The sequence below is a fragment of the Asterias amurensis genome, chromosome 3 (genome assembly GCF_032118995.1).
Source record: "Asterias amurensis chromosome 3, ASM3211899v1".
In the NCBI taxonomy this organism is placed as follows: Eukaryota; Metazoa; Echinodermata; class Asteroidea; order Forcipulatida; family Asteriidae; genus Asterias; species Asterias amurensis.
In genome coordinates, this window is record NC_092650.1 from 17,557,887 (window position 1) to 17,585,070 (window position 27,184).

General features: G+C 39.9%; 2 protein-coding genes across 5 annotated transcripts; both read left to right on the top strand.

Moving 5' to 3' along the window:
- Positions 1-1,176: 1,176 nt before the first annotated feature.
- LOC139934572 (uncharacterized) lies at positions 1,177-20,608 on the top strand. 4 transcript variants are annotated; one of them, XR_011785716.1, is made up of 4 exons: positions 1,177-1,410; positions 11,111-11,736; positions 13,568-19,491; positions 19,862-20,608. XR_011785716.1 is itself a non-coding variant. In XM_071928849.1 (3 exons), exons 2-3 carry the CDS (start codon positions 11,197-11,199, stop codon positions 16,070-16,072), a joined length of 3,045 nt encoding a protein of 1,014 aa, XP_071784950.1. In that variant the 5' UTR covers positions 1,177-1,410; positions 11,111-11,196; the 3' UTR covers positions 16,073-20,608. The 4 variants fall into 4 exon arrangements, 2 of the variants coding, with proteins under 2 accessions (XP_071784950.1, XP_071784951.1); XR_011785717.1 differs by having other exon boundaries at positions 19,866-20,608; XM_071928849.1 differs by having other exon boundaries at positions 13,568-20,608.
- A 5,478-nt stretch (positions 20,609-26,086) lies between these two features.
- Positions 26,087-26,665, top strand: LOC139934525 (hepatic lectin-like). Its single transcript, XM_071928778.1, has one exon. The coding sequence runs from the start codon at positions 26,087-26,089 to the stop codon at positions 26,663-26,665; it is 579 nt and encodes a 192-aa protein (XP_071784879.1).
- Positions 26,666-27,184: the final 519 nt, after the last annotated feature.

A 27,184-nucleotide genomic window follows, 5' to 3' on the forward strand; every position in this document is an offset into this window, starting at 1 on the left:
TAAACTTTTTATGAGGTTACACACCTATATTCCGACACCCCCTATGTTTCGACACCCCTGTGTTCCATCAACTCGGCCTATATTTTGACATCCCTATGTTCTGACACCCCTTTATTCCGACACCCCTTTACTCTGACACCCTTATGTTCCATACACCCCTATGTTCTGACAAGACAAGTAATTTTCGCATAATTACTACTCTGTTGGCGCTAATAAAAACACAAGTTGTATTATAGGTTCCCCGGCGAGTTTCGGGTCCTTGAGTGAAAAAAAGGGGGAAAAACTAAAAAAATAAATAAGTCCTATAACACACCCCCCCCCCCCCCCCCCATCCTGACATCATACAGGCCCAAAATTAATTGAAGACAGCCCTACATTCATAGTTTTTGGTCTGTAATTCCCAAATCACTTATTTTGTTTTTTAAACGGGTCGGACCCCATCCTCTTCTGTGGCTTGTTGTAAAAAGGACATTGTTCAGTATTGTAATTGTATAAAGATTATCAAAGATCAGACGAAACAAGCAGGTGCAGCCAAATGTTAAGGCATATATATATAAAAGCAGAGCTTGAGATACATGTGCAACGCAAAAGCAGTTTTATTTAATTTATTAAACATTTTTTGTGTGGGTGTCACTGGTGGGTGTGCCCCCGCCCCCTCTTTCTCTTCTGATAATGCCACTGCTACTGCTAGTGGTATCAGATGATAATATGTGGTTCTTCATTGATATAGATTCAACGGAACCTCATTTCCGAAGTTAAAACACAAAATGTTATCTTTGGTCCTCTTCTTTTTTATGGGCAAACACTTTCGATATCACATCAATGAACTAATAATAGAGATTACAATAAACCAGTATCACCGACTGATGAGGGCGTACGACCACCAACAAAATAATTAATATTATGAGTTATCGCTGAGGGCGTCCTTAGTCAGATCTCTATTTTTACCACAAACTATTTTATTGTTTACAATGTTTCCCCAAAACATTTTATTTGTTTAAAACATATTAAGTTATTTAAAAAATATTTAAAAATTATAACGATATTCTCTTTGCATAAGAATTTTTCTTGATTTTTTTTAATGAGAAAAACGTATTTTTGTGACCGTCTGGTTGTTCACGTTTGCTCACCGAATAGATAACTGATTGAACAATCAAAACATGACATCATCTTCGGACGAACAGAAAATAGTTTTTTTAAGAGGGAGGAAAAAAATACGCAAATTCCCACGGTTCCAGGTAATTCATTAAAACGCTATTTAATAAATACAATGTAAATGATTAGTTTCATAAGTAGGGGGGCTTTTATCTCTAAATAAGCGTCACAATGCTTCACAGAGAGCAGTGAATAAACGTCTGACTGCGACTGGTTTTTACTTTCCGCCGAAGAACTAATAAAAGAGAGGAAAAGGTAGGCGTTTCACTTTCGTAATTTCTGTATCTGTATATTCATGGAGGAAGAATGAGCATCATCCATAGTGGTCCAGTTCTGTGGAATTACACAGAAGCTATAATTACTGCCTCTGTTGCCCCAGCCCTGACCTTGGCCTAAGTGCTCCTTTATTTCAAAATCTCCCCACCCACAGTTTAGTTTTGTTTTGGTTAAAATTAAATAATAATATGTATGGAAGTGCCCATGTTATGAATGATCAATCAATGAATAAAGTTTTCAATTTCATTGAAAACAGCTCAAACTAAATCACATCTAGTCAATTAATACAGTTTGTTGCAAACTTGATGTGACTCCAAGTTATTCGTAAAACAATGACGAGGACAAGGGTTGATCCACTATCTATCGTCTACACAAAAGGGTAGTTTTGATGAATGGTTGATTTGTCACTTTGTGATGTCGGTGCGTGTGTGTGTAGATTACTTTACTGTAAGTAACTTAGGACTTGAACCATTAAATTTGCACGTTTTACGATTGTGTCAGATAATTATTTTTTAAAGATTGATGCTAATTGCTATTTATGAATAGGAGTGCTTGTTTGTGACTTTTATGTTTTTCACAGATGATTGTGGTGTTTTGAGCGTATTTCAAATGAATGTTGTGTTTTAAACGTATTCTAATCTAGATCTATTCCACGGATTAGCACAATTTTATGACTTCGCTCTGCCTGCCTGCCCTCTTCATATTATCATAAGCAGCCTGTTCTCTGTTTTGAGTCAATACAACATCAAATGAAAGCCGAGACTGCCATTTCTTCCCCTCATGTGTACAAAAACACCAAATGAACCCCATCACCAATGAATCCATCATAGCGATGTACAATACACGAATGTGTGTACATGTAGGTGGAGGTCAATAATGACAAGGCTGTACATGTTTCAGGGTGTACGAGTCAACTCAGTCCAAGTCAACTCTGTCTGAAGTCGATCTTGGTCCTAAGTCAAGTCGGTCAGAAAATTTAATAAAGTGTTTCTGTTAGTTAGACTGTGTAGTTGGCGGAGAGTGTCAGGATGTAATTTGCTTCAGATTGACTTTTCTTTGGTCCAAGATGAGTTCGGACCGAGTTGACTTTGGACCGAGTTAACTTAGGACCGAGTGGACTTTGGATAGAGTTGACTCGGACTGAGTTGATCAGTAGCCAGTACCCTTTATATATGATTGTACCATCAGTGCTTATAAATCTTTAAAGGCCTAAATAGAAAGATTTTTAATATCATATATGTCATTATGTCTAATAGCCTTGTGGCCATTGTGGGAGAGTCTGCACTCTTAACGATTTGGCTCTTGACACTGTTGTCTGCTTTTAGCCCATCGGCTGTGTGTCTCAGTCTTTTTCCCAATCCGATCTTTGATGTCATCAATCCAGATCCACCTTTTGGGGTCAAGGGGTCTTCGTGTTCGAGCACACTCAACTCAACAGTATAGGTGCAATAATCGTAACTAAGCTTGGGCGATATCGATTTATTTTATTCACGATATATCGCCGACAATATATCGTTATATTCAATACAGTCGCGATTAATTAAATTTGCTATCAGTCTTCAAACTCCCAGTGGAAGTTGAAGAAGAGACAGTCGTAGCATAAGAGAGGTGTTCTAATGACCTATTCCTCTGGTTTTACTCCAAACCTATGGGGGGGCAAAATGTCTCAGCTTGGAAATACACTGTAATATTGCGATGCTTTATCGATTCGATATTTCGATTAAAAACAAATCGATCCGATATCGAAATCGCTTCCAAATTAGTATCAAGATATTCGATAATATTGTGGTATCGCCCAAGCTTAATCGTAACCCTTCCTCTCTGTCGGGAGTATGGTCAATAATCATAACCCTCCTCCCGCCGTCAGGAGGAGGGTTAAGATTAAATCACAACTACCCTCCTTCCCTTGTCGGGAGGAGGGTTATGATCCAGATTCCCCTTGGGGGGGCAAGGGGTCCACGTGTTTGAGTAGACCCTGCGGTAATCATAGCCCTCCTCCCGCCATCAAGAGGTGGGTGCGATTAAATTACAAATCTACATGTACATGTACCCTCCCTCCTGCTGTGTCGAGAGGAGGGTTGCAATTGTTGCAACTGCATTGTACCTCCACAGACCCTTTGAGGAATTTTCCCTTTTGCTTTGGTGATGTGATCAAACCATGAAGTTTGCGGTACATGTTTGTACCACCACCATGTGTAAGTCTTGTTTGAGCGGTGTTGGTTCTGAGAAGAACTGGGCCCAATTTCATGGCTCTGCTTACCGCCGAATTCTGCCCTTACGATCGCGATTCCCCGCTTAAGGGCAAGCGCCGAACTTCTGCGCTAGCCTTGTAAGCATAGAATGCCTAGTAGGCCTAACGTGGAGTACGCATGCGCAGAAGCCCAAATTCGCCGCTAACCCGTGAAATACACTTGTCGTAAGCACAGAATTCCCTGCTTCCCTAAGCGCCGATTCTGTGCTTACGGTAAGCAGAGCCATGAAATTGGGCCCTGGTGGTTGACATTTGACAACTCAACATTTTCAGGACCAAGAGATTTAAAGATGATGGTCCTACCACAAACCTCACCAATGTACTTTCCCATGCAAAGTTTCACATCCTACTTTTATGCAGTTTTTTATATGTACATGATTTACCATAGTACTTCTATAGTATACACTTACTGCTAATTTTCAAAAAGCTACAATGTAAGCCTAGTTCTTAAAAATCTACATAATTGTAAATTGTATGATACATGTAGATTAGGTCCCATGCAAAAACTGATCCTTTAACATTGAGAATATGTAAATTATTTGTAAAAAAACATCAGCAAAACAAATCACAAATTCTTTTAATTTGTTCAATTTCTAAAAACTTATTTGCAAAGGTATTTATTAATGGCAACAACAGTGTGAGGAGCCAGTTTTCACCACGAGGTGATGACCTTGGTTGACCAGCTGCTTCTAAATGACCTCTCCTTTCGGTTCAGTCAGTTAACAGCTGCCAGCCACAACCTCATCGCACTCATTGATTGCCTATTTGGGCAATTCCACACTAATGGACCATAACACCATAACAAAATGTACATGTACTTTGTAGCTTTAAAAAACTCCTCCACAAAATATTCCACTGCACTACACTGTAGTGACTTGCGATAGTGATTCTAGTATATGTACAGTACAGTAGGATTACACAGTAGTGTACACAATGTACAGTTACATTGTGATTGTCCTATAATTACTTTGACAGGATATTATGTAATTATGTTATGATACACAAATGTAGAGACAGTATATAATAGACCCTTCCCATGAAATATGTAAATTGCACGTAGTGCGTGCGCACTGACGTTTTGGTTGGCAAAATGAGGGAACATCGCGCTGTTTTGTACATGGCTAATGGGTGCGTGACGCAGACGCGATTGCGCGTCTGCTTAGTGCACAACTTTATGGCGATAGCCAACCAACAGGGTCTGTACGCATGCGTGAATGTGATTAGCATATTTCATGGGAAGGGTCCATTGTGTGACTACTGAGAATAGTAATGTCGATGGAGGTACTAACACAATCATACATGGATCTACATTAGATGGTTGTATCATGGAAGTAAAACTCTACCTCCTTCATGTACATGTTCATCTCAGGCCGAGTAAAGAACAAAACATGTTTCACGCCTGGGTTTTTCAAAAAAAGGAGGAAGAGGGGCTTTTTTATTTTGTATTTTTTATTTCAAGATGGCTGCCATTTATTGTTAAAATTTGAAATATCCATTGTTTTTTCTACTGCTGAAATACACAATAACATTAATGAAACAATTTAGTCAAGGCATTCAGACAAGACATTCAGATTGATTTTGCTGAAATCATTAAAATAACCCTATTTAAAAATTTTAAAAATGTGCATAAAAAAAATTTAAAAAAAGGAGGCAGCCTGTAAAAAGGAAGCGGGCGAGGACACTAAACAGGTTTCTTTTTTTACTTGGCCTAATGTACTTGTGTACAATGTACAGTTTTTCCAGAATACACAGTGCACTGTATCATGTATTCGTTTTTTTTTAGTACAATTGTACTTGTTTACTTGGCATGGGCCTTTAGCGCTTGGCCACAAACGTGCAAGGTTTCAAATGGCAGTTTAAGAACGAGTCACTTCTATTTTATTCCAATTCATAAATGCCTTTTTGGATGAAAGGTGTATATAAAGTAAGAAACTCTGTAAAACTTATCTGTTTTCCGCATTTTTTCCTTGAGCTCTGTCTGTGTGTATTGCATTTTTATGACTGCACGACAGTTTTCGGATATGCATTTGTGCGCGTTCGTAGTAGTATGTATCTTTGTATTCATGGGCCAAAATGGCACGGCGAGATCGATCACCCCTGGGAAACAACCAGTTATAAACAGCTCCAGCTGGTCAGTAGTTATTATAAACAGTTTAAACACCCCCACGTGACGTGCTCTTCACCAATAGGAAATGCAAAATTGTCTGAGGTATTTATGAACGAAAATAATACATTCACATTCAAGTGTACTTGTGATACACAGCCGTCGTCAATGTAAGTTTGACTATTTTGACTGATAATATCGGAAATGTAATATTGAGTATACTCGATATTGATTATTTCCTTTGTGCAACTGCAATATGAAGCCTCAAAAAACATTGTTTACGACATGCAACTCCTCCAGGAGTAAAAAATAATTGCCGTTGTACAATTGTTGCATCGGGCTGAAATCATGTTTGTAGCAAGCCGAGGTCAGTTAGGTCATCTATTGGATTACGTTCACGTGAGGAAAAAAACCACACTGTTTAATTCCGTTTTAACACTAAAAACCAGAGATTTTCCGGAGAATCTGACATTGTTTAAGCAGTGTTTTCAATCATTTAGAAATATCACAATTTTTTATCACAATTTTGATATGTACACTGTATTTATATTTAAATTTGCTTAAGAAAGTGACATCGACGATATCGATGTACAAAATGTTGACAATAAATCAATTAAAGCACTAAGAAAAAGGGCCATGGTCATAAACAGGTATTAGAGTAACATCGATACATCAACTATACATTAATGACATTCTGTATGTACATTAGGTTCATTGTAAATCCATGTTGACTGACAGCACTAATTATTTAAAGTCTCGACGGATATGTCCAATGAACATGTGTACAGTTTGTTCTGATATACATGTACACGCACTTACATATACATGTACAATCTATGTGAATGCTAATTAGCATTTTGTTTCGTATCTACTGATAAGTTATTTTTCACCTTGTTTGTTTTTCATTTGACGTCAGAATGATAAAGGGTTTCTTGAGCTCTGAAGCCATACACTATGAGGAGGTCACTACGTGTACATAATGTCTTGGCTTTGTTATTTCAAATTCTTTTGGAACGTTCGATTGAGTGTATGGAGTACCAGGCCTGATACTTCACGGAGGCAACGAAGGCGATTGCCTTCGTGTCCCCTGGTCAATGCCTTGGTGCCCTTGAAATGCTTCAGTACAAATTTGCAATTTCATCATAGGGTGCCCTTTACCAAGAAGAAAATGCCTTGGTGCCCTTGCCCTTTAAAAAACATAGCATACAGCCCTCGAGTACGGTACATTGTAAAAGAAACCGCAATGGTTTTACCCTTTCAACAATGTGTGTACAACTCTATGCATTGTATCATGTATACTCGGTACTTTCACAAGTTCTGTGAAAAAAATTCAGGAGGCATATTGGGTGGGATTCGAACCCACGACCTTTGCCAATTTAGAGCAGATGTCCCACCAGTTAAAGACAGTGGACACTATTGGTATTTGTCAAAGACCAGTCTTCACAGTTGGTGTATCTCAACATATACATAAAATAACAAACATGGGAAAATTTGAGCTTGTTTGGTCGTCGGAGTTGAGAGATAACTATGAAATTAAAAACACCCTGGTCACAGAAAGTTGTGTGCTTTCAGATGCTTGATTTCGAGACCTCAAATTCTAAACTTGAGGTCTCAAATCAAGTTTGTGGAAATACCTTTTTTTTTCAAAAACTACGTCACTTCAGAGGAAGCCTTTCTCACAATGTTTTATACTATCAACCTCTCCCCATTACTCGTTACCAAGTGAGGTTTTATGCTGATAATTATTTTGAGTAATTACCAATAGTGTCCACTGCCTTTAAACCAACGAGATTGCTCGGTAGCTATTGACATGACAGAGGCTAAAAACTGTGCATCAGCTATGTACCTTGAAGGGGCGCGTCAATTGTCCTGTGGCAATTGGTAGCGAGTCACTTCTATGAGGAAAACGTAAATTAGTATTGGAACTTTTCAAAGGGCACCACCCGCAGCAAAAGGGCAGGGCAGCATATTAATTGCTGTAGTGTAATGTAGGTGCCGTGGGTTATTTCATGGCATTGTGTCTAGGCTTTGATAAGATTTTGATGAGGGTGTTCTCTGCATACAGTGTTGTAGGATTGGGGGAGTTTTGATTTAAAGTAGTAGTATTGTGTAGTTCACTGCTGTACTCCACACAAAGTGCACCTCGTTAAAAATACTCAAAAGTATTTTTGTAATGGAAATTGCATCTCTGTGTTCTTGGAAAGGTGGTTCATAAGATTAGTTATTAAGTTGTGAAATTGATCTTAATTGCTGAGCAAAAATGTAAGTAATGTCACTCCAGTACCAATCAGTGTCACTCCAGTACCAATACGACACCATGGGTGTCGTATTGACAACTCATCTTTGAAGGCACTTGACACCTTTGGTAATTGTAAAAGATCAGTCTTCTCACTTGTTGACGATACTCGGGCCGTACTCAGCTCGAGACGTAATATGAACAATCGTTTCTTCGAATCGAGGACTTAGCTCACAGAATAACACAACACCAGGCCTAATACTTCACAGAGGCAATAAAGGCGATTGGCTCCGGTCATTGCCTTGGTGCCCTCGAAATGCTCACAGTTTCCTTATTGGGTGCCCCTTAACAAGGAGAAAATTACATGGTGCCCTTGCTCTGACCAATTGAGCTCAAATTTTCACAGGTTTGTTATTTTATGCATACATAATTTGAGATACACCAAGTGAGAAGGCTGGTCTTTGACAACTACCAATAGTGTCCAGTGTCTTTAACACGACCAATGAAACCCAAGCACATCCCTGTGTGTTTGTTTCGACAGACGATGACTTCCAGTTATTTTTTAGTTCTGGTTACAAGTCATGGTTGTGACGTCAAGGATTTATTATAAGTGAACATCTACAATCACCATACTAGTCATTAGCTAGGTATTCCAAGGAGAGAAGACTTCTAAGGAAGAAAGTTTTAAAATGCACTGAGGAAAACCCAGAGAATTATTCAAGGAAAAACAAAACCCATGCGGTCAGGTAGAGACTTAAAGACCCAACCCACATACATGTAGTGCCTGAGCTTATGGTGATCGTAAGCGCAGAATTTGACGCTAAGCAGAGCCATAAAATTGGGCCCAGATGTACAGTATGAGAGGCAATTGCTTTTTGCGTGTTCTGTGCGGTTCAGACGTGTTTTAAAATACTTTTTGTATTTAATTATTCATTGAGATGTAATGTACAATTCAAAAACATCTGATGTTTATTTTGTACAGCATTATGAATTCTAAATAATTCAGTTTACAATCCAATACAAAAGTACAGTTTAATGAGAATTATGAAAACTACATTAGGTAGTCAGAAATGTCATACTCATGGGAGGCGCCCAGAACTCAACTATGAGACTGACTGTGGGTGGATTTTCAACCATTCATTCTTTCCTTTTCTTTGGAGAAAGGGACTACTTTAAATTAGATAATACACTGTAGCTGAGACTGAGCGCCTAAGGATTTCACAAAGAGTCACTGAGACTATTTTTTTCTCGAGTAAGAACGAGTTGCTCGTCCTAACTTTTTACTAGCCTTCAGTTTTTTTTAATGACTCCTAGGACTAGCCCCAAGTTAGGACTAGTCCAAACTCTTTGGGAAATCGACCCCAAGACAAACACATCTGCATTTAAGACAATTCAAGGCTTTAGCAGTAGAGGCAAGGGTAAAGCCCGGTTCATACTTCCTGTGAATGCGAAGGCGAAGCGAATGTTGGCGTCACAAATTCGCAATGAATAATTCGCAGCTCAACTCTGCTCACTCTACTCACTACTCACGTCAAATTTACATTTGCTTCGCATTTGCATAAAGTGTAAACCGGGCTTTACACATTCAAATTGCAAGTCAAACAGTAATGAGTGACTATGTAAGGGCAGTCCGCAGGTCTAGTCATGCCGCGGTTGTACCGTCCTTTCAGCTCTATGGTTGTACCAATGGATGTACTGTTTCAGTATTGCAAATAATCAGTTTGTGATGGTTATTTGTGGGTGTGGAATCTCCATTGCTAAATCCTTTACTTTGTACTGGACTTTATAATACATGTAGTCCCCCGTGTTGGTTGCGCCAGTGCTTGTTGCACAACAAACACGTGTCTACACGTGTCTGCATGTAGTTTTATATTTGTAAATCCACCCCTGTACTTTTATCCACACCGGTGTTAAATGAAGAAAAAAGATTGTGGTGAATAGTTCCAGTTATTCTGATAAATCCCTAATCCTAATGAATAAATCAGAACTTGTGATCAATTTGGGAAATGTTTTCCGTGCTTTAAACAATTTTAATGTATGTACATGTAGATGTACAGTATACATAAAATATGGTAGACAAACAGGATGTTGTGATTCAACTGGGTATTAATGGTGAAAAGTGTACTATGGTTGGACAGGGATTAAAATGTATTTTTGTCGTGTATTGTGGCAAATCAGTTTTAATTGGATTATATTTTTAGTGAGGCTGGCCTGGCAATTATGCCAGTTGAAACACCTGACGACCAGTCAGAATTCACTCCATGTGGTCTGGCCCACTCCATGTAGTTCATTGTTGAAAAGCATCCCTGTTTCATTTGCAATATGAACTTGTGAACGAGTTGAAGTACGAGTGAAATAACAAGTTAAGTGACTGACCAGTCACTATAAAAAGTTAAGGGAAAACCCTGACAGTTAAAGTATGTATTGTGAAATCATACTTCGAAGAGTCAGTTAAAATTGATTGGCGCTTAATGGGAACAGTCTGGCATCCAGGAAGGGGTAGGTTTGAGACCTGCAGCAGATTTCACGAAACGCTAGGATTAATCCTATTTCGAGTTAGAACGAGTACCTAACTAAGGATGGGTTCATTGTGTCCTACGTCTTCGGATACGGAATTTAACTCGTCCTAAGTCTCGATTAATCCTAAGTTAGGAGGAGTTTTGTGAAATAGACGGCTGGACACTTAGACAAGCATAAGATGCTTTGGTCAGAATCCATTGACTCTTTAGTCCAAGTTCGAGACCCTTAGTTCAAGACCAAAAATAACATCTGAATGTCCAAAACTGAGATCATGAGATGTTAATGCAGTAATTACATGTCAATGTGTTCTACACATGTACATGATCAATGACCAAATCATACATAACAAAACATGTGTATCTTTGCGCTGGTATAGTTAACGATATCCTTTGCAAAGTCTATGCAAATTGTAGCAGTTGCTTCCCCACTTACATTCAGTGTACACAAAACTGTTTGAATTATTTTGCTCTGCAAATGGATGAAAATGTCCCTAGATGATGCTTTTTTAGTATGTGAAAACATTCATTAAATTGTTTTTTTTTTTTCTATTCATTTGTTTGATTTTCAGAAACTTCATCGATCACCGTGAGACAGTAATGCACTCAAACGGTTGATGGTACCAACAACGACACAACAGCTACACCACCAGTAGCAATGGAGGAGCAGGCTGGTCGGAGTGGCAGCGGTGGTAGCAGCAGCGGGGGCAACAACAACAGCACCGATCAGGGCTCCTTCGCCGAGGTCACCGTCATCGACTCTCAGTTCCAGCACTTCAGCAGCTACATCGAGGTCATCCGCGTCTTCAAGTGTCGCCTGTGCACCTTCTGCAGCCCGCTGGAGCATGTCATCGCCAGCCACATGTCCGAGGTTCACTTCCCCCGGCGGTGCTTCCTCTGCAAGCAGTGCCTGTTCGTCTTCGAGGACAGGGCGCAGCTGGTGAGCCACCTGGACTCGGCACATGGCACCAAGAGCATCGCGGTGTGCTTCGGGGACAACGTTAACGGCGGCTACTCATCACCTCCACCGTCCCTCAGCATGATGATGCGGACAACAGAGGGAGAGGAGAGGATTGCTCAGCAGATGGCTGAGGAGACGGGCGTGGAAGAGACGAGTGGACGGGTCACCTCGAGCACGGGCAACCTCGCCAACCTTGCTGAGGGAGTTCCTATCAGTCCGATTCCAACAGATTGCACGGTAATGATGCACTTTATGTTGTCATTTTGTTATAAAGGCAGTGGACACTATTGGTAATTACATGTACTCAAAACAGTTATCAGCATGAAACCTCACTTGGTAATGAGTAAAGGGGAGAGGTTGCTAGTATAAAACATTCCCTTTGGAGTGACGTATAGTTTTTGAGAAAGAAGTAATTTTCTGCAAACTTAATTTTGAGACCTCAGATTTAGAATTTGTGGTCTCGAAATCAAGACTCTGAAATCACACAACTTCGCGCAACACGTTGTTTTTCCTTTCATTATTATCTCCCAACTTATCTCAACCAGTGAAAAGACTGGACTTTGACAATTACCAATTGTGTCCAGGGTCTTTAAGCCAAATATAATGCAAAACAATTTTCTGATAACCAAAAATATGCATTTTGTACTGAAAAGCTTGTTATTTATGAATTTGTCTTGACAAAAGTGTAACAAACCGTCTTTGGTGTGTCAACTTTGTATCCTGTTGGTACAGGTACCAAGCGGAAGATTTCTGCTACACTCAGCATTTTGTTTCTTTGTACATCAAAATGTTTTTTTTTTTAACAGAAAAGCTTGTTATTTATGATTTATTTCGACAAAAGTGTAACAAACCGTCTTTTTCCTCATTACTTTTGTGTGTCAACTTTGCATCCTGTTGGTACAGGTACCAAGCGGAAGATTTCTGCTTCATTCAGAATTTTGTTTCTTTGTACATCAAAATGTGTTTTTTTTACAGAGAAGCCTGTTATTTATGATTTTTTTTTTGACAAAAGTGTAACAAACCGTCTTTTTTCCCATTACTTTTGTGTGTCGACTTTGTATCCTGTTGGTACAGGTACCAAGATGAAGATTTCTGCTACACTCAGCATTTTGTTGTTTTGTACATAAAAATGTTGTTTTTTGAACTAAAAAGCTTGTTATTTACGTTGTTTTTTGACAAAAGTGTAACAAACCGTCTTTTTCCTCATTACTTTTGTGTTTCAACTTTGTATCCTGTTGGTACAGGTACCAAGTGGAAGATTTCTGCTACATTCAGCATTTTGTTTGTACATAAAAATGTCTTTTGTACTGAAAAGCTTGTTATTTATGAATTTGTCTTGACAAAAGTGTATCAAACCGTCTTTTTCCTCATTACTTTTGTGTGTCAACTTTGTATCCTGTTGGTACAGGTACCAAGCGGAAGATTTCTGCTTCATTCAGAATTTTGTTTGTTTGTACAACACACACATGTACCTAGACACACACATGTATGGTGTATACCAACGATTTCTTTATGTTCTCTCAATGTTTGGACATTTTTCAGTCGTCCCTGTTGGTTTTGTACACAAAATCTTCCGAGGACTGTCCCGGTGTAACTTTTTCCTGGATCCCTTTTATTAAAGTCCTCGTGTCGGTTGTCAATATTAGACAAGCCTATTGTGTACATACATGACATACACATGTACATGTAGCGATGTACACGTGTAGTCTACATGTATCTGCCTCATGTGCTTCTTTTGGGGAGGGGTTGTCAATATATGTACATCATGCTTTGAAAATGGGTAGTTGACACACTTAAATAATATTATTATGATACATACTGTACATGCATACTTTTCAAAAGCAACTTTTTCACTTATTGGCCTACGTGGTGCAGTAGGCCCTATTGCACAGATGTTTTTTAAAAGATTAAATTTATATTTGCTTGTTATGAGGCAAGTACAAAAATGAAATTTAATATAAGTACTTTAAAAGAATTGTTTTTCTTCAAAATGTTCAGCTTTGAACAATGATGCTGGCATGCTAGTATTACATCTTAATTTGTTTTGTTTTATTTTATTTCTGAACAGGCGCGTTCAGGTGCTCCATCCAGAAAGACACCACCAGAGGGAGGAAGAGCGAGCGAACCACCAGCGATCATCATTGACTCCAGACAAGACCAACTTCAGTCTCGTAGCAGCTCATGTCACCCAAGCAGCTCCAACCAAGTCTACAGCAGCCCGGATATCATTGACTGTGAGGCTCCAAACTCAAGACTAGAAGTGCCAAGCCGTCAACAGCAACCTCCTGTTTCCTTACCGCCCAACGCAGAGCTCCGCGTCACAATCGGAAACACGTATTGTCAGTCCTACATCAAGACAGAGCCGATTAGCCCCGTAAGAAGTGCAGAGTCACATCCGAAGCCGAAATCGAGACCTTTTCTAAGTAGGAGTCGCCATGACCCCAGGTCTTACATGCGTAGGTGGTCTCTTACAGAAAATTCCTCACCAGAAGATGCTGTGGCTAATGCCAACTCAAGGATGAGTAGATCATTTGACATACCTGGCTCCGGAAGCGGGTTACAAAATGGTATTGAAGAGGTTGAAGATATGAATACCGAGAAAGATGTGAGGGATGAAGGGGCTCAGAAATCAAGCCATATTAACGGGGAGGTAATAAGGGAAAGTAGTAGTGATGTTCCAGAAAATGGAGAAATTAGTAACAAAGCGGAATGTAACAAAAGTGCTGAGGAGAGAGGGAGAATGATTGAAAAGAGCAAATCTATGGATGCTGTTAGAGAAACTCGTACTTTATTGGGAGGGTCAAAGTCTTACCAGGGCGGGCGTTCCGTAGATGGAAGGCCACCACGCTTAGTTAGACAAAGTGTAGTTGAAGAAAGTCCAGGGAACTCACCCCTCCCTAGAGTAATGTCACAGGAGGACTCAAGTAGCCCGGAGAAGAGCGACAGGTCCCATTTAACTGTTCCTTTCAGCGGAGCGGAAATGATGAGGAGGGAGAATTTTAGTCGTAGTTTTCCTGGCACCAGTGGTAAGCCATCCGTTGAGCCTCACCAAAATCAGAAACCATCCGAAGGCAGTCAAAACTTCAGGCACACTTTACGGGATCTGGTCAGTAGCCGAATAGAGCACGGGGAGAGGCAACAGCAACAGCAACATCAGGCGACAGCTCCTCATACCTCTGAATCCAATCAGTTTGCCAACCTGGCTGTCAGTAATGCTGCAGCAACTTGGATGAGGGCAGGACGAGTGCGCAGCTACAGCATCAGTGAAGGAGAAATGCGAGGATTCCAGGCGAATTTACACCCTGATGGAACTCACCTGAAACCTGTTGAGGGTCAAATGGTGCCAGGCGCTTTGGAGAGAGACCAAGCTACAAATGGACATTCTCGTTTGCCTCCAGGCCACCCCCAAATGCCACACGGGCTCCATCACTATCCAGGAGGGTTAGTCTACCAACCTTTCTCGATTGAAGGTGAGCCGAAGCATCTCAGATACTACAATCAGGGTCCGAGGATGGCCAGTCAGAATTCTGTTGATGGTCTACCACACCCGGCTAGAGTGAGGCTGGAAGAGAATGGGCAACACCCGATTCAAAATCAACCGATGGAAGAGTCTTTCTTGTACAAGTTCCTTCGCAACAATGGTGGTCGAAAGCACAGACGCAACTCTGTGAGTATGGGCAGTGAAGGCCCAGCTGCAGCTCTAATGTCCCCACATGGTGCTCCCCCTCGTGGGTTCATCCCCCATCCTGAAGGAGTAGAGCCGATTGGATTTGATAGACATAGAGGATTGCCTTGGCCACCACCCCGTCATCATCACCCTGACCATCCCTTCCCACAACAGTCACCTTTCCCCTCTCACATGGCACCTTATCAAATGGGTTGGAAAGACAAGCTTGATGCCAGCCAGGTCTCGCCCAATACATCAGTAAATGGTGAGCAAAGACCAGGGGTGGAATATGGCAGCGTGCCAGAGAGAGAACCGTCTGGGAGAGGTGACTCAGGCGGTGTTCCAAATGGGGTCGTAGTTATTGATGGAAAGGTTATTCGGGCAAAGCAGGCTGAAGGAGGTGAATCTAATCAAGACCTGGCGAAGGATATCACCAGGCAGGTCCAACAGGTCATGGGTGGTACACAGCCTCTCTATAATTCAACTGATAGACACATGCCGCCTTGGATGGAAGGCAATGACCGACCAGAGTCACCAGATGATCCCATGGATGGCGATTCTGCAGCACAGAGGCGCAGCCGTAAGTCAACGTTTAACATCTACCGTGAGATTCCTGAACGGAAAAGAAAACTGGACCATGACGAAGAAGAGAAGATTAAACACAGTTACAATGCAGATGGGAGCTTTGACTACTTCTCGCTGACCGGCTGGAAGGCGTACAAGTGTGACCTCTGCAAGAAGCGTCGCTTCAAGACGGCGTCCGAGCTGCAGGAGCATAAACAACGGAAGCACGGTCTAGAGAGAAGCCACAGTAGTCAAGGAAGCTTAAACGGCATTCCTGAGGGTGGTCTAAACCCGTCTATGATGGAAATCAACGAGCCAAATGATTCCCCGGCTTCAGGGTGAAGATACCTATCAGCGAGTAAGATCACTCTGATTGGCTTGTTGTATTTTCGAAAAATCTGCATGGAAGCTGTTATCAGCCTTGCCTGTTGTAACCTATTGAGGAATTGTTGGAGCTCTTTCTGAAGGTGTTGAACCTGCTCCGGGAGGAAGTTGTGGAGAAGTTTTAAGAGCTCACTCTGTCTGATCTTGGGGGGTCTTAAAAGTTGGCAGCGACACTCCATATACATTGGGGTTGTTGCGGTCACCCCCTCAGGATGAGGATGTTTTATTTTTGTGTTGTGTGCTTCAGAGCCGCAACGGTCTAAGTTGGAATGACAGGGTTTATGGTGAAGTGAACATTGGTCGAGTCTTGGTCTTTTGTGAAAATGCACCTGTGGTTTATTTTTTTGAGACTCTGTTTCTTGTGCTTCCTACACAAACAATGCTTTTGTGTTTCTGGTTTCACTTTATAAGTGGACTGTGAATCAATAAGTCTTGGCTTTTTTTATTATTCGGTAGGCTTTGGTTTTTTAGTTTTGAACATTTCGTACAATCTGTCAAATATCTGTGTACTACGATGGATATCTTGGAGACACAAATCTAGTTGCCCTACATAATTTTCTTGGCTGTGCCAGTGCCTAGCCACATTTTTAAGTATGGACATCGAATTCCTGGTTTGGGACAGAGGACATTTTTATGAGGAAGCTAAACTCTACTGACATAACACCCTCACGGAAGATAACAAATGAAGGTTTTGATTACATTAGGTGTGTATTGTTAAATTTTGTTAGACATGCAAGAAACAAGCAAAGTGAGCTGAGGTCACATCATTGGCCACCATGGTTTTATGTTTTCCTTCCCGTTTTGATTTTAAGTTCGAACAGCGTTTTGTTAGACCTTTTCTAACGGTCATTGTTCAGTCTGTACTTGCTTTGGATTAAGTGTCACAGAGGCAACAACACAATGTTTGTTTCTAAGTAGAATATGTGGAGAACTCTGGGCGATCTTGCTTCAAAGACAAGGTTTGCTTGTGGTGAGCCAAGTTACAGGACTGTGTTTTGGAGACTTGCGTTACAAACTTGTAGTTTGCGCAGGGGTTGAATCTTGGTGTTGCGACATCAGAGGTTCTGTGAGTTCCACGGTCATGTTTGAGAGGGTTTTTTTTAGCGTCCAATAGTCCAGACACTGATGTTTTGTGTCTGTTTTCAACCAAAGCCTGAGTTAATTCGCCTTGTCAAACTTTCTGCATACATGTCCCATGAGATTACTGTCACGACTGCAACATATCTACGTGTTTTGATGTTTCCTTTTTTGAGATTTTGTTTTTGTTTTGTTGTTAGGCAAGTTTTTTTATTTGCGTTGAGGTAAATGGTAAAGAGAGGATGTAGGGGGGTCTAGGTTCCAGACCACCCTAGTAAAGCAAACTATTCAATTTATTTGCACTGTGGTAAAAATAGTGGGGTACCAAGGCTAACCAAGTTATTGTTCATCATACTATCCTGATTGGTGTATATTATTGTACCCTGATTAGAATATCGCTCACCTAATGTGGATAGCAACAAGTATGGTGACAATAACAACTGAACTTCGAAGGATGTTCCTGGGGCTGGATTAAGTTAAACTTCAGATGAAAATTTCACTGTTGAAAACAAGTGCATTTTTGCTTTCAGATTCATCATGAAATGTGTACTTTTTCACAAATCAGGTAATTTTAAACCAACAACCAGAGGTTTGAACCCTGTCTTTACAACCAGGGCCTAATTTCATAGAACTACTTTTAAGCAGACAATTTTGCGATTAGGAAAATCTAGTGGGATACCAGTCAAAGATCGCGCACGTGATAAGGCAGTTTAGCTGATAACCTTATTCTAGTGAGCATAATTTTGTTGTGTTTAGCTACTTTCTGTCCTAAAGCAATTCTATGAAATTGGGGGCCAGGAATATCCGTAGAGAGTTCAGATTTGTTAATTTTGAGCCCTTGACCCCTTTTTCCAATGAATACCACATTTTTTTTTTATTTCAATATGACCAAATCAGAAGACTATTTTGAAAAACTGTACAGCAAGCTAAGGAGTAATCAACACACATGAAGTATTTGGCACTTCACCTGTCACTCATGTTACACTTCCAGGTTACTCACATACTGGTGAAATGTTTCTTTATTTTTCATATTTTTAGGATAACTCATATATTTTTTTAAATTGTTGCATAAAAGTACTGCATAAGATCTAGAGTGTATCCCTGCATTAACTGGAGATCTGCAAATGAACATCCCTTCTTTTGACCAATCATATCTTTGTGAAAGGGCCGTTTCGCTGTGCAAGAAACAGTCGAGTTCAATCCATTGTTATGGACATCCAGACAGTTTTGTAGGGGGTTTTGGGGGGTTTTGTAAATGATTTTATATACACATAATTTGGATTTAAGCAGAGTGTGTAGGGAACGCTGTAGCGGCTGTGTGGTTAGGAGTACGTGCGGTTTTAAACGCATTGACATTCGATTTTCCCACTAATTGTGCTGTGTTTCCACACACGGTACGTGTTGCACTTTTGTCATGTCGGCGGAACAAAGTTTGATACAAACTATTTTTAACCATTTCAAGAATCTATATCCAAGTTTTTTGTGTTTTTTTACATAGGTAAAATGATTTTTAAAGAAACCGATAAGTGAATTATTAGCTTTAATCATTTTCCTTTCACACATTTTTCGATTTTCATTTCATGTTTACACTCAGGATGTGAAACTGAATTTTATATAATATATATATATAACTGCCTTTGAAATTTATTCATGTAAGTATCGCGCAAGGCTGGGCCTTGCAATTTTCTTACCGATGAAGCAAGTTAAACTGCATTTAAAACATGGAGCATGTGTGTGTGTGTGTATGGGTGATTCTAACTGCACCTTTGTTGTTGTGCAGAAGGACATGTACAAACGAAAAACTTAATTTTGTAAAAACTGTAGTGCTTCCTGCAGCAGTCCAGACTTGGTTCCAAGTCATAGACTTATATTTAAGAACTAGAGGGCGCACTGGCCTATATACGCGCTCTGGCATGCGCCCAGGCGGCCATTTTCTAAGTTGACAAAACTGGCATCTCACAGCGTGTGTTTTTGCAGCCATTTTGTAAGTTGAACAAACAGCATCGCGTGAGCGTTCAATAAAAAAACCTAAAACGTGTGTTCCATATTCGATGCTCGTGCAGAATGACGCGCTTGTCATCTTGTGGTTCTTGGCATTTGTGCATGAAGTATCACTCGTGTGCCCTCTAGTTCTTATATAACTCTATGGTCCAAGTACACTTCATCTGACGAGCTTCGAACATTTTTCAGGTAATTGTTGACCACTCACAGTCCCGAAATGGAACAAGCCTTCACTCTACAGTCCAGACTCTGGTATCAGTACACTTTATCTAACGAGCCTCCAAAGGGAACGTGACTAGGTACATTTTTCAATGATTTTTGGGGTTGAACAAAGAATTGACTAGAGTGGGATTCGAACCAACGACCTCCAGATTAGCTCTACCAAATGAGCTATCTAGCCCTATATTGGCGGTTTTCAGATACTTGTTGACCTTTTTCAGCATGCAATTTTTAATCAAAATCAGGTCTCAAATTGAACAAGTCTTCACTCTACTGAACTGAAAGACACACAATTCTTGTTAGTCGAACTTCTTTTCGGTCATTTTAAAGTGCTGTTGATAGACCATGTGAACTTTGTTTACAATAAGTGTGACCTTGTGCATTTTTGGATATTCTGGCCATATCCATGCCATATCCATGATAACATGCCATTTGTTACAATTTGCCTAGGAAGTGTGTAGTAAGAGCAGACTGTGTTAAAACCTTTGTGAGAAAACTGCCCTGAAAGTTCTGATGCTCCGTCTTACTGAAGAGTCTTGGCGATGCCAAGTCTGGTACACTTTGTAGCTTTTTTTGTAAACTGAAGACATGATGCTTTAAAAATTGTACAAATGCCTACTGTTTTAAACAGGTTTCCATTCCCAAATGGTCAAGCCTTTATTGCAACATTTTAAACAAACTTAAGTATTGTATCATATTATATAAGAGAGTTGATTTTGTAAACACTTTATACTCGGAAGTGTTGGGCCAGGCGCCTTTGTATAAAATATAAATTGTTGTTCACTTGTATTTCCATTTTTTAAGAAATGAAAAAATAACCCACTTGTATTGAATGAAAGGTTTGTGAGACCGATCTAATTGTGTATATTTTGTCTTGGGGTATGTCTCCAAAATGGTATTGTGCCATTGTAAGTTGCTCATCAACATCTTTTCACAGTGTGTGTAAGGAGCATATTTTGAGACGAGGCAATTTTATTTGCACATAAACGATGGATCTCCTGTAACTTTATTTAGAACTGTCGTTGTGAGCACCTTTTTCGAATCCAGTGTGTGCTGAAAATAAAACATGATGATACTCGTCACTGTTTTTAATTTTTACAGGTGCGCGTTTCTTTGAACCGTGTACTTATGGCAGCTGATTTTGAAGTAAAAAAAGTAAGCAAATAAATAAATTAATTGATTTGCATATGTAAGAGATGTCTAAGCTTGTGTTCCTAAGGACCCATCATGTGTATTATGTACGCAATTCTTTAATTGGACCAATAATATACACCTTGCTATCATTTGGATAGCAATCGTGTATCTTTGATTATTTATTAAGTAGCTTGGGTATCTGTGACTGGCCAATGTTATTTTGAAGACCCAATTTCAGTCACATGGTTCATGTGAAGCTGTTGCAGAGTTATGTATGAGAGGGCTAAAGCATGTATAGGCCTGATGCCCTTGAAATGCGCCCAGTAGGAATTTACAACTTCCTCATAGGGTGCCCTTGACTTAGGAGAAAATGCCTTGGTGCCCTTAATGCCCTTTCAAACAAATAAGCATACAGTCCTGCCTATACATAATTTTGAATCAGTGTATGGCTCAAAAATACAAGGCTTTGCCCATCTGGAGGTTTCTCCACAAAAGCATGCCCGAACCATAGTGACGTAGCAATTCTATAGTTTGTCAGGGGTGTCCAATTTGTGGGTGTTCATATTGTTAATAATTATTTGACCTCCTCTCTAAACTGAACAGTATACGCAAATATATTTGCACAGGGCAAAAAACAAAACATTACATTGTAAAATCTAAATTGCAAATTTCTCTTAGCAAAGTATTTTCTATCCTTGAAGTATACTGACATGATTTAGACGAAGAGTTATCAATCACCCTTCTTTAGGTTGGACAATACCTAGTTTTCATCTTTATTTTCAGCCAATTAGAAGTACACAATTAGTTACTTTAGGTTGTACTTGCTATCTGCAACATTTATTTTGACAACATAACACTGCTTCCAGCAGTCTCAAAATTGTTGTTAGTTCAGAAGAAAACAAAGAATGACAAGAGAAAAAAGGGTTTTACAATTTTGTCAGGGTCATGTCACACCAGGCAACTGGTATACAACCAGTCCCAGGCAATCTCCAAAAGAGAAGGCTAAACATTCATATTTTCAATGCTCACATGATTTGTAACCCTTGTTGACGGAGTGGTTAAGAACGCTGGACTCAATTTCATAGAGTTGCTTAAGCAGAAAAAGTAGCTAAGCACAACAAAACTGTGCTTATCAGAATGAGGTTACCAGTTAAACTACCATGTCACGTGTATAATTTGTAGCTGGTATCCTGTTAATTTCTGCTTAGCAGATATTTGTTTAGCAATACATGTACTTAAGCAGCTCTATGATATTCGGCCCTGGTTTCACTGGTCAGCAGAGTATGGGTTCAAGTCCCAATCTTGGCATTCGGTCACGATACCTGACCTTAGTTCCTTTGACCTTGTGAGGAAAATTACAATTCAAGTGCCTCCGAAGAGTTCCTTTTTGCCTGCTGTAAATTTTGTTGCTTCTAAATTGCCTGCGAAAATTACCTGGTGTGACAAGACCCTAGAAGTAAAGTCCACAATTATGTGACTATTTTATATTCATAAGACAGCCATTTTTTTTGTTGGAGTATGCATTCTCATTGTGTTAACACCTCCATGATGGCTCTTGGGTTCAGCAATGTTGAAGAAAGGTTTTGAGGGAAATCTGAAGAAAGGTTTTGAGGGAGATTTTAAGCACCTGGGATGGGGGGGGGGGTCATCCCCTGGTCACCATCTTGATTTGCTTCATTCAGCATTGTTCGGTGTCATAATAATGCTTTGTAGAGGTAGCGTCCAACTTGTTTTATTATACCCATACAATGTATGAGTTGTTCTTGGCTGCCTGTTAAGCTGGTTAATAAGCTTCTTTTTAGTAAATAAATAGCAAAGCTTCATCTTATTCGATGAAGCTTCCCTGTGATAAAATGGACTGGTCCTGTCTTTATAGGATAAACACAGACACTGGTCTTACACGCCCAAATGATTTCATTGGACGCAAAGATGTCATTGGGAATCGTGCAGTGGCGTAAGGATTTCTTGTATTAGGGCCTTGTCACACGAGGCAACTTTTGCAGGCAACTTGGTGGCAACCAACTGCAGTGCTTACTATATGACCACTTTGGTAGATTACAGGTCAATTTTCAACCATTGTCTTACGATCCACAAGAGAAATAGGTGAACAATCAAATGTGAATGCCTTTTTCTTCTTGGAGATTGCCTGGAAGTGGTTGCCCGTAAATTGCCTCGTGTGACATGGCCCTAAGGCTACACATGTCTCTATCACAGAGAAAGGCTGAAAGTCATGAGAAATGCCACACGCCCAAAAGTACGAGTAATTTGCAAGAATTGCTACTAAATGTTCATTGAAGGGTCTACTTTATGATGTGATTTGCTTGTAGCTTACTCCCTACTTGCCAAGCTAAGCAAAACCTGTTCAGCATTGCTTTACTTGTTCATTTGCTGCTTAGCATGGACATTGACCCAAGGTACTGATACCACAAGTCAAAAGTTTAAAAGCAGTGGACACTATTGGTTATTACTCAAAATAATTGTTAGCGTAAAAAACTTACTTGGTAACACACAATGGAGAGCTGTTGATAGTATACAACATTTTGAACAATGGCTCCCCCTGAAGTAACATAGTTTTTGAGAAAGAAGTAATTTCTCACTCAAACAGCAAAAAGACTTAAGGCCTGAAGCCTTTTATCGGGCATCTGAAAGCACACAAAGTCGTGCATCAAGGGATTGTTTCCTTAATTCATTGTTCTCTTGCAACTTTGATGACAGATTGAGTCCTATTATTCACAGGTTTGTTATTATGTTGAGTTACACCAAGTGAGATGACTGCTCTTTGACAATATTGTGACCTCCTTGCATCAGCCAATTATACCCACCTATTGATAAGACATGGTTCTCTTTTGGTAGTGCGTAAGAAATCTCGTTTAACCAAATGGAAATTCCACTCTTGCCTATAATCAAAAAAATATTTCACCCTGGCAAAGCGGTATTAACTTTATTAAAGGTTGGAATGAAACAATGGTTTGTTTTTTTAAATGTCAAACTTTCTGATGGCAAACTCATGCATTAGAAGGTGCGGTTTTTATTTTTGAGACATGTTTACTGAAGTCGATCATGGCAACTACCAAAAGTTGACCATGTCTTGCAACTTTTTCTGCCATTTTGTTGAACATTTTTAATATTAAATGCTTCATAAAGCTGCTCACAACAAATTATTTGAATCTATATTGATAAGGAAAATCAAATATTTTATATTTTATTGGTAAAGAAAAAACACGAGATTTTTATTGTGCTGTGTATTGAGATGACATACTGTATTGTGCACTGTATGATCAATTGGTTATAAAGACTTTTAATTATAAATTAAGAGAAAAATTGTGTGGAGTTGTTTGCCATGTAAGGCACTCAGAATAACAATCTGATTAAAATAGCACATTTTGGACTCCATAAATATGTAAATTGTGTGGATTTATTTATGTCTATTTTGTAGTACTGCAGAGAAGTATATTATTGAGAACTGTCGTGTTTTGTCTGACCTCCAAGAATTTGCCTTCATAAACGGATAATAGGCTTCTAACTACTGGGGTAATTTCGGCGTAGCTCAACACCTTGATTTCAAGTCTAAGATCGGGACTATCCTTCGTTTTTACTCACGCGCCCTAACTCTCAATAAGACGAAGGGCGCTATATCAGGCAATAATGTATTTGCGATTTTTATTTCATCATGTTGATAGTGTCGAAAACTAATGCCTTAGAAATTAACTACTAGTAGGCCCCCTTATGTGCATTTGATTCCAGGTGTAAATGCCTTCCAAAAAGTATTGTTTTCATTTCAGTCTCATTAAAAAAAGTAGGCGTAAATATTAATGAGATGCACTTATTGTTCCCTTGGGACTTCCGAGGCTTCGAATTTGTTTTTTACTTTTTTTTTAATGACAATACAGTACAAGCGAAAAGGACGTTAAAACCCATGTGTTTTTTTTGTAATTTGCGGGGACTTTTTTGACTGATAAATGCAACCGTGCTACTGCATTTCTTTTGTTAAACTGCGAAAATGCTGCTGAAGTATAAAAGTAAACTGACGCTAGAATGGATGCATACATGCAATCGGAAAACAATTTATCGCATTGTAATCAATTTTAGTGGAAAACGTCTGTTGACATTAATAAATTATGGAGAGAAGTGAGGACATTTTGATTGATTAATATTAATATTTGAACAGTATTCCAATCTGGCGAAGCGAACAACGCCATTAGTAATAATTGCCAAAGAGCTTACGCGTACAATTTCCATCCACGACCGTTACTCATAATAATTGCTAGCATAAACAACTTACTTTGTAGTGAGTAATGGCAGCTGTTTATAGTTAAAACTTTGTGAGAAACGGCTCCCTCTAAAGTCACGAAGTTTTTGAGAAAGTAGTTATTTTTCACTAAAACTGTTTAATGGAATTCGAGACCTCGACTGATGGCTCGAATTCAAGGGATCTGAAAGCACGCAACTTGTGTGACAAAAGGGTGTTTTTTTCTTCCATGGTTCTCTCGCAACTTCGACGACCAATTTAGTTGAAATTTTCACAGGTTTTTTTTGTGCATAATGTTGAGATAACACCAAGTGAGAAGACTGGTCTTTGGCAATAACCAAAAGTGTCCCGTGGTTTTAAAGCCATTGGACACTTTCGGTACAGAAAACAAATTAAAAGTTCACAGATTTACAAATAATTTACAGGGTTTACAGAAGGTAATGGTGAAAGACTTCTCTTGAAATATTATTCCATAAAATGCTTTACTTTTTGAGAAAACATTAAAACAGTATCAATTCTCGATATCGAGAATTACGGATTTATTTTGAACACATGTCACGACACGGCGAAACGTGCGGAAACAAGGGTGGGTTTTCTCGTTATTTTCTCCCGACTCCGATGACCGATATAAGTTGTGATACACGAAGTGTGGGCTTTGGACAATACTGTTTACCGAAAGTGTCCAATGCCTTTAAGGCCTCTTTTGGTTTGATTGAAGAGATGCTGAAATAATGTTGAAACATTAAACAAACCTTGCACTGCAAGGTAACCATCGTTTCCACGGCAACGGGAAAACACTTTTGATCTTGTTATGATCTGGTTCTGCCAAACGATTAGCCTTGCTCAAGCATGCGGATAGTGTACATCGTGTTGTGCGATGTTACGCACAGTGAATACGGGTGGGTTTTACGCACAGTGAATACGGGTGGGTTTTTACACAGCGGCGGTCTTTTTTCGGAGTGAATAATTCGACAGCCTTGAGCAAGGCTACCAAACGATATCAAAACTATATAAACTAAAGGTAGCTTAAGAGAGCAGTCGTTATTGTATCTGCTAACCGGACATAAACACTCAGCTGGTTGTAGGCTACCCACAGTCTTTACTGCTAAACAGTGATATAGAGTACATTTTGACCAGTGTTTTTGTGTGAATTCCTGTCATACAGAATCATGGATGTTGTTCACATAGTATTTGTTCTCCTGTGGGTTTGTTCTGGCCACATTTTGCCCGAAAACTGCCCTACTGGTTGGCACCGATACGGCGAGTCTTGTTACTTGTTTTCAACTACCACGATGGATTGGTACCAAGCAAGGAGCACTTGTGTCGAGTCACGAGCCACCCTGGCCTTACCAACCTCACAATCTGAACAGGATTACATCTGGGATATATTCAAGAACAAGTTTCCTTCTAACAACCTCTGGATTGGTTGTTATGCTGAGAATGCGGGATGGCAGAATTGTCCGTTGAGGGATGATGGGACCGGTTATGAGTATTGGGCCGATGAAGAACCAAGATATTCTGTCAATGTTTGTGTTCAAATGTGGTATAACGTTTATGGTAGATGGGACGATTGTCCATGCAGTTACAGCAATTACGCAGTATGTGAGCTACATGTGAGGAGCACACCGGTACCTGCCCAACCGACTGTGGAGAGCACATCGGCACTCCCCCCGCAGACAGGCAACAATGTCCGCCTCATTCCTCAGTGCCTGCTACACCACGCCATGACGGAGCTTATGGGCAATGGTGTTGTGTCGTGCGGCAAGTCCTGCCGATCACACCCTCCGTGTCACTCCTTCAATCTGCTAGAACAAGATTGCCCGCCTAGTTACGAGAAGACGACTGAAGAAGAACATGATGGAGGCATCTAGGACATACCTCTTGTAGACAATGGCCTCGACCAACAAATACATCCAGTAGAAATTAGATATAGACGGAAAGTTGGTGGAGAAATAGATACATCTGATTTGGTTTGCAGAAAGTAGAAGATGAATAAAACAATGATTGATAGCCATGGACGGAAGGGAAAAGTTGACGGGCCGCATGGAGGCACCGTCCGTGGCGAGAATTGGGCGAATGGAGAATTGAACAATCACATTGTGAACAATAAAAGTAGGAACAGAATAGACCCGGAAAGTTTATGGAGAAATACTTTTACACCTTTTGGCAGAATTGTTGAAAATGTTTCTGCAAAAATATAAAGACCCAAACTGATATCCAACGCAAGGAGAACTGCATTAGTTTTGATGTATGAGAAGGATTTACGCGTAATTGACGTTTTAATAGCTTTGACGTCATTCCATCCAGGGGCTCACCAGGGTAAGCCCCCAGTGCCCTGCTTGTGAAGAGTGGGTCACTTGGGGGTGATCCGAGGTGCATGACTTCACCAC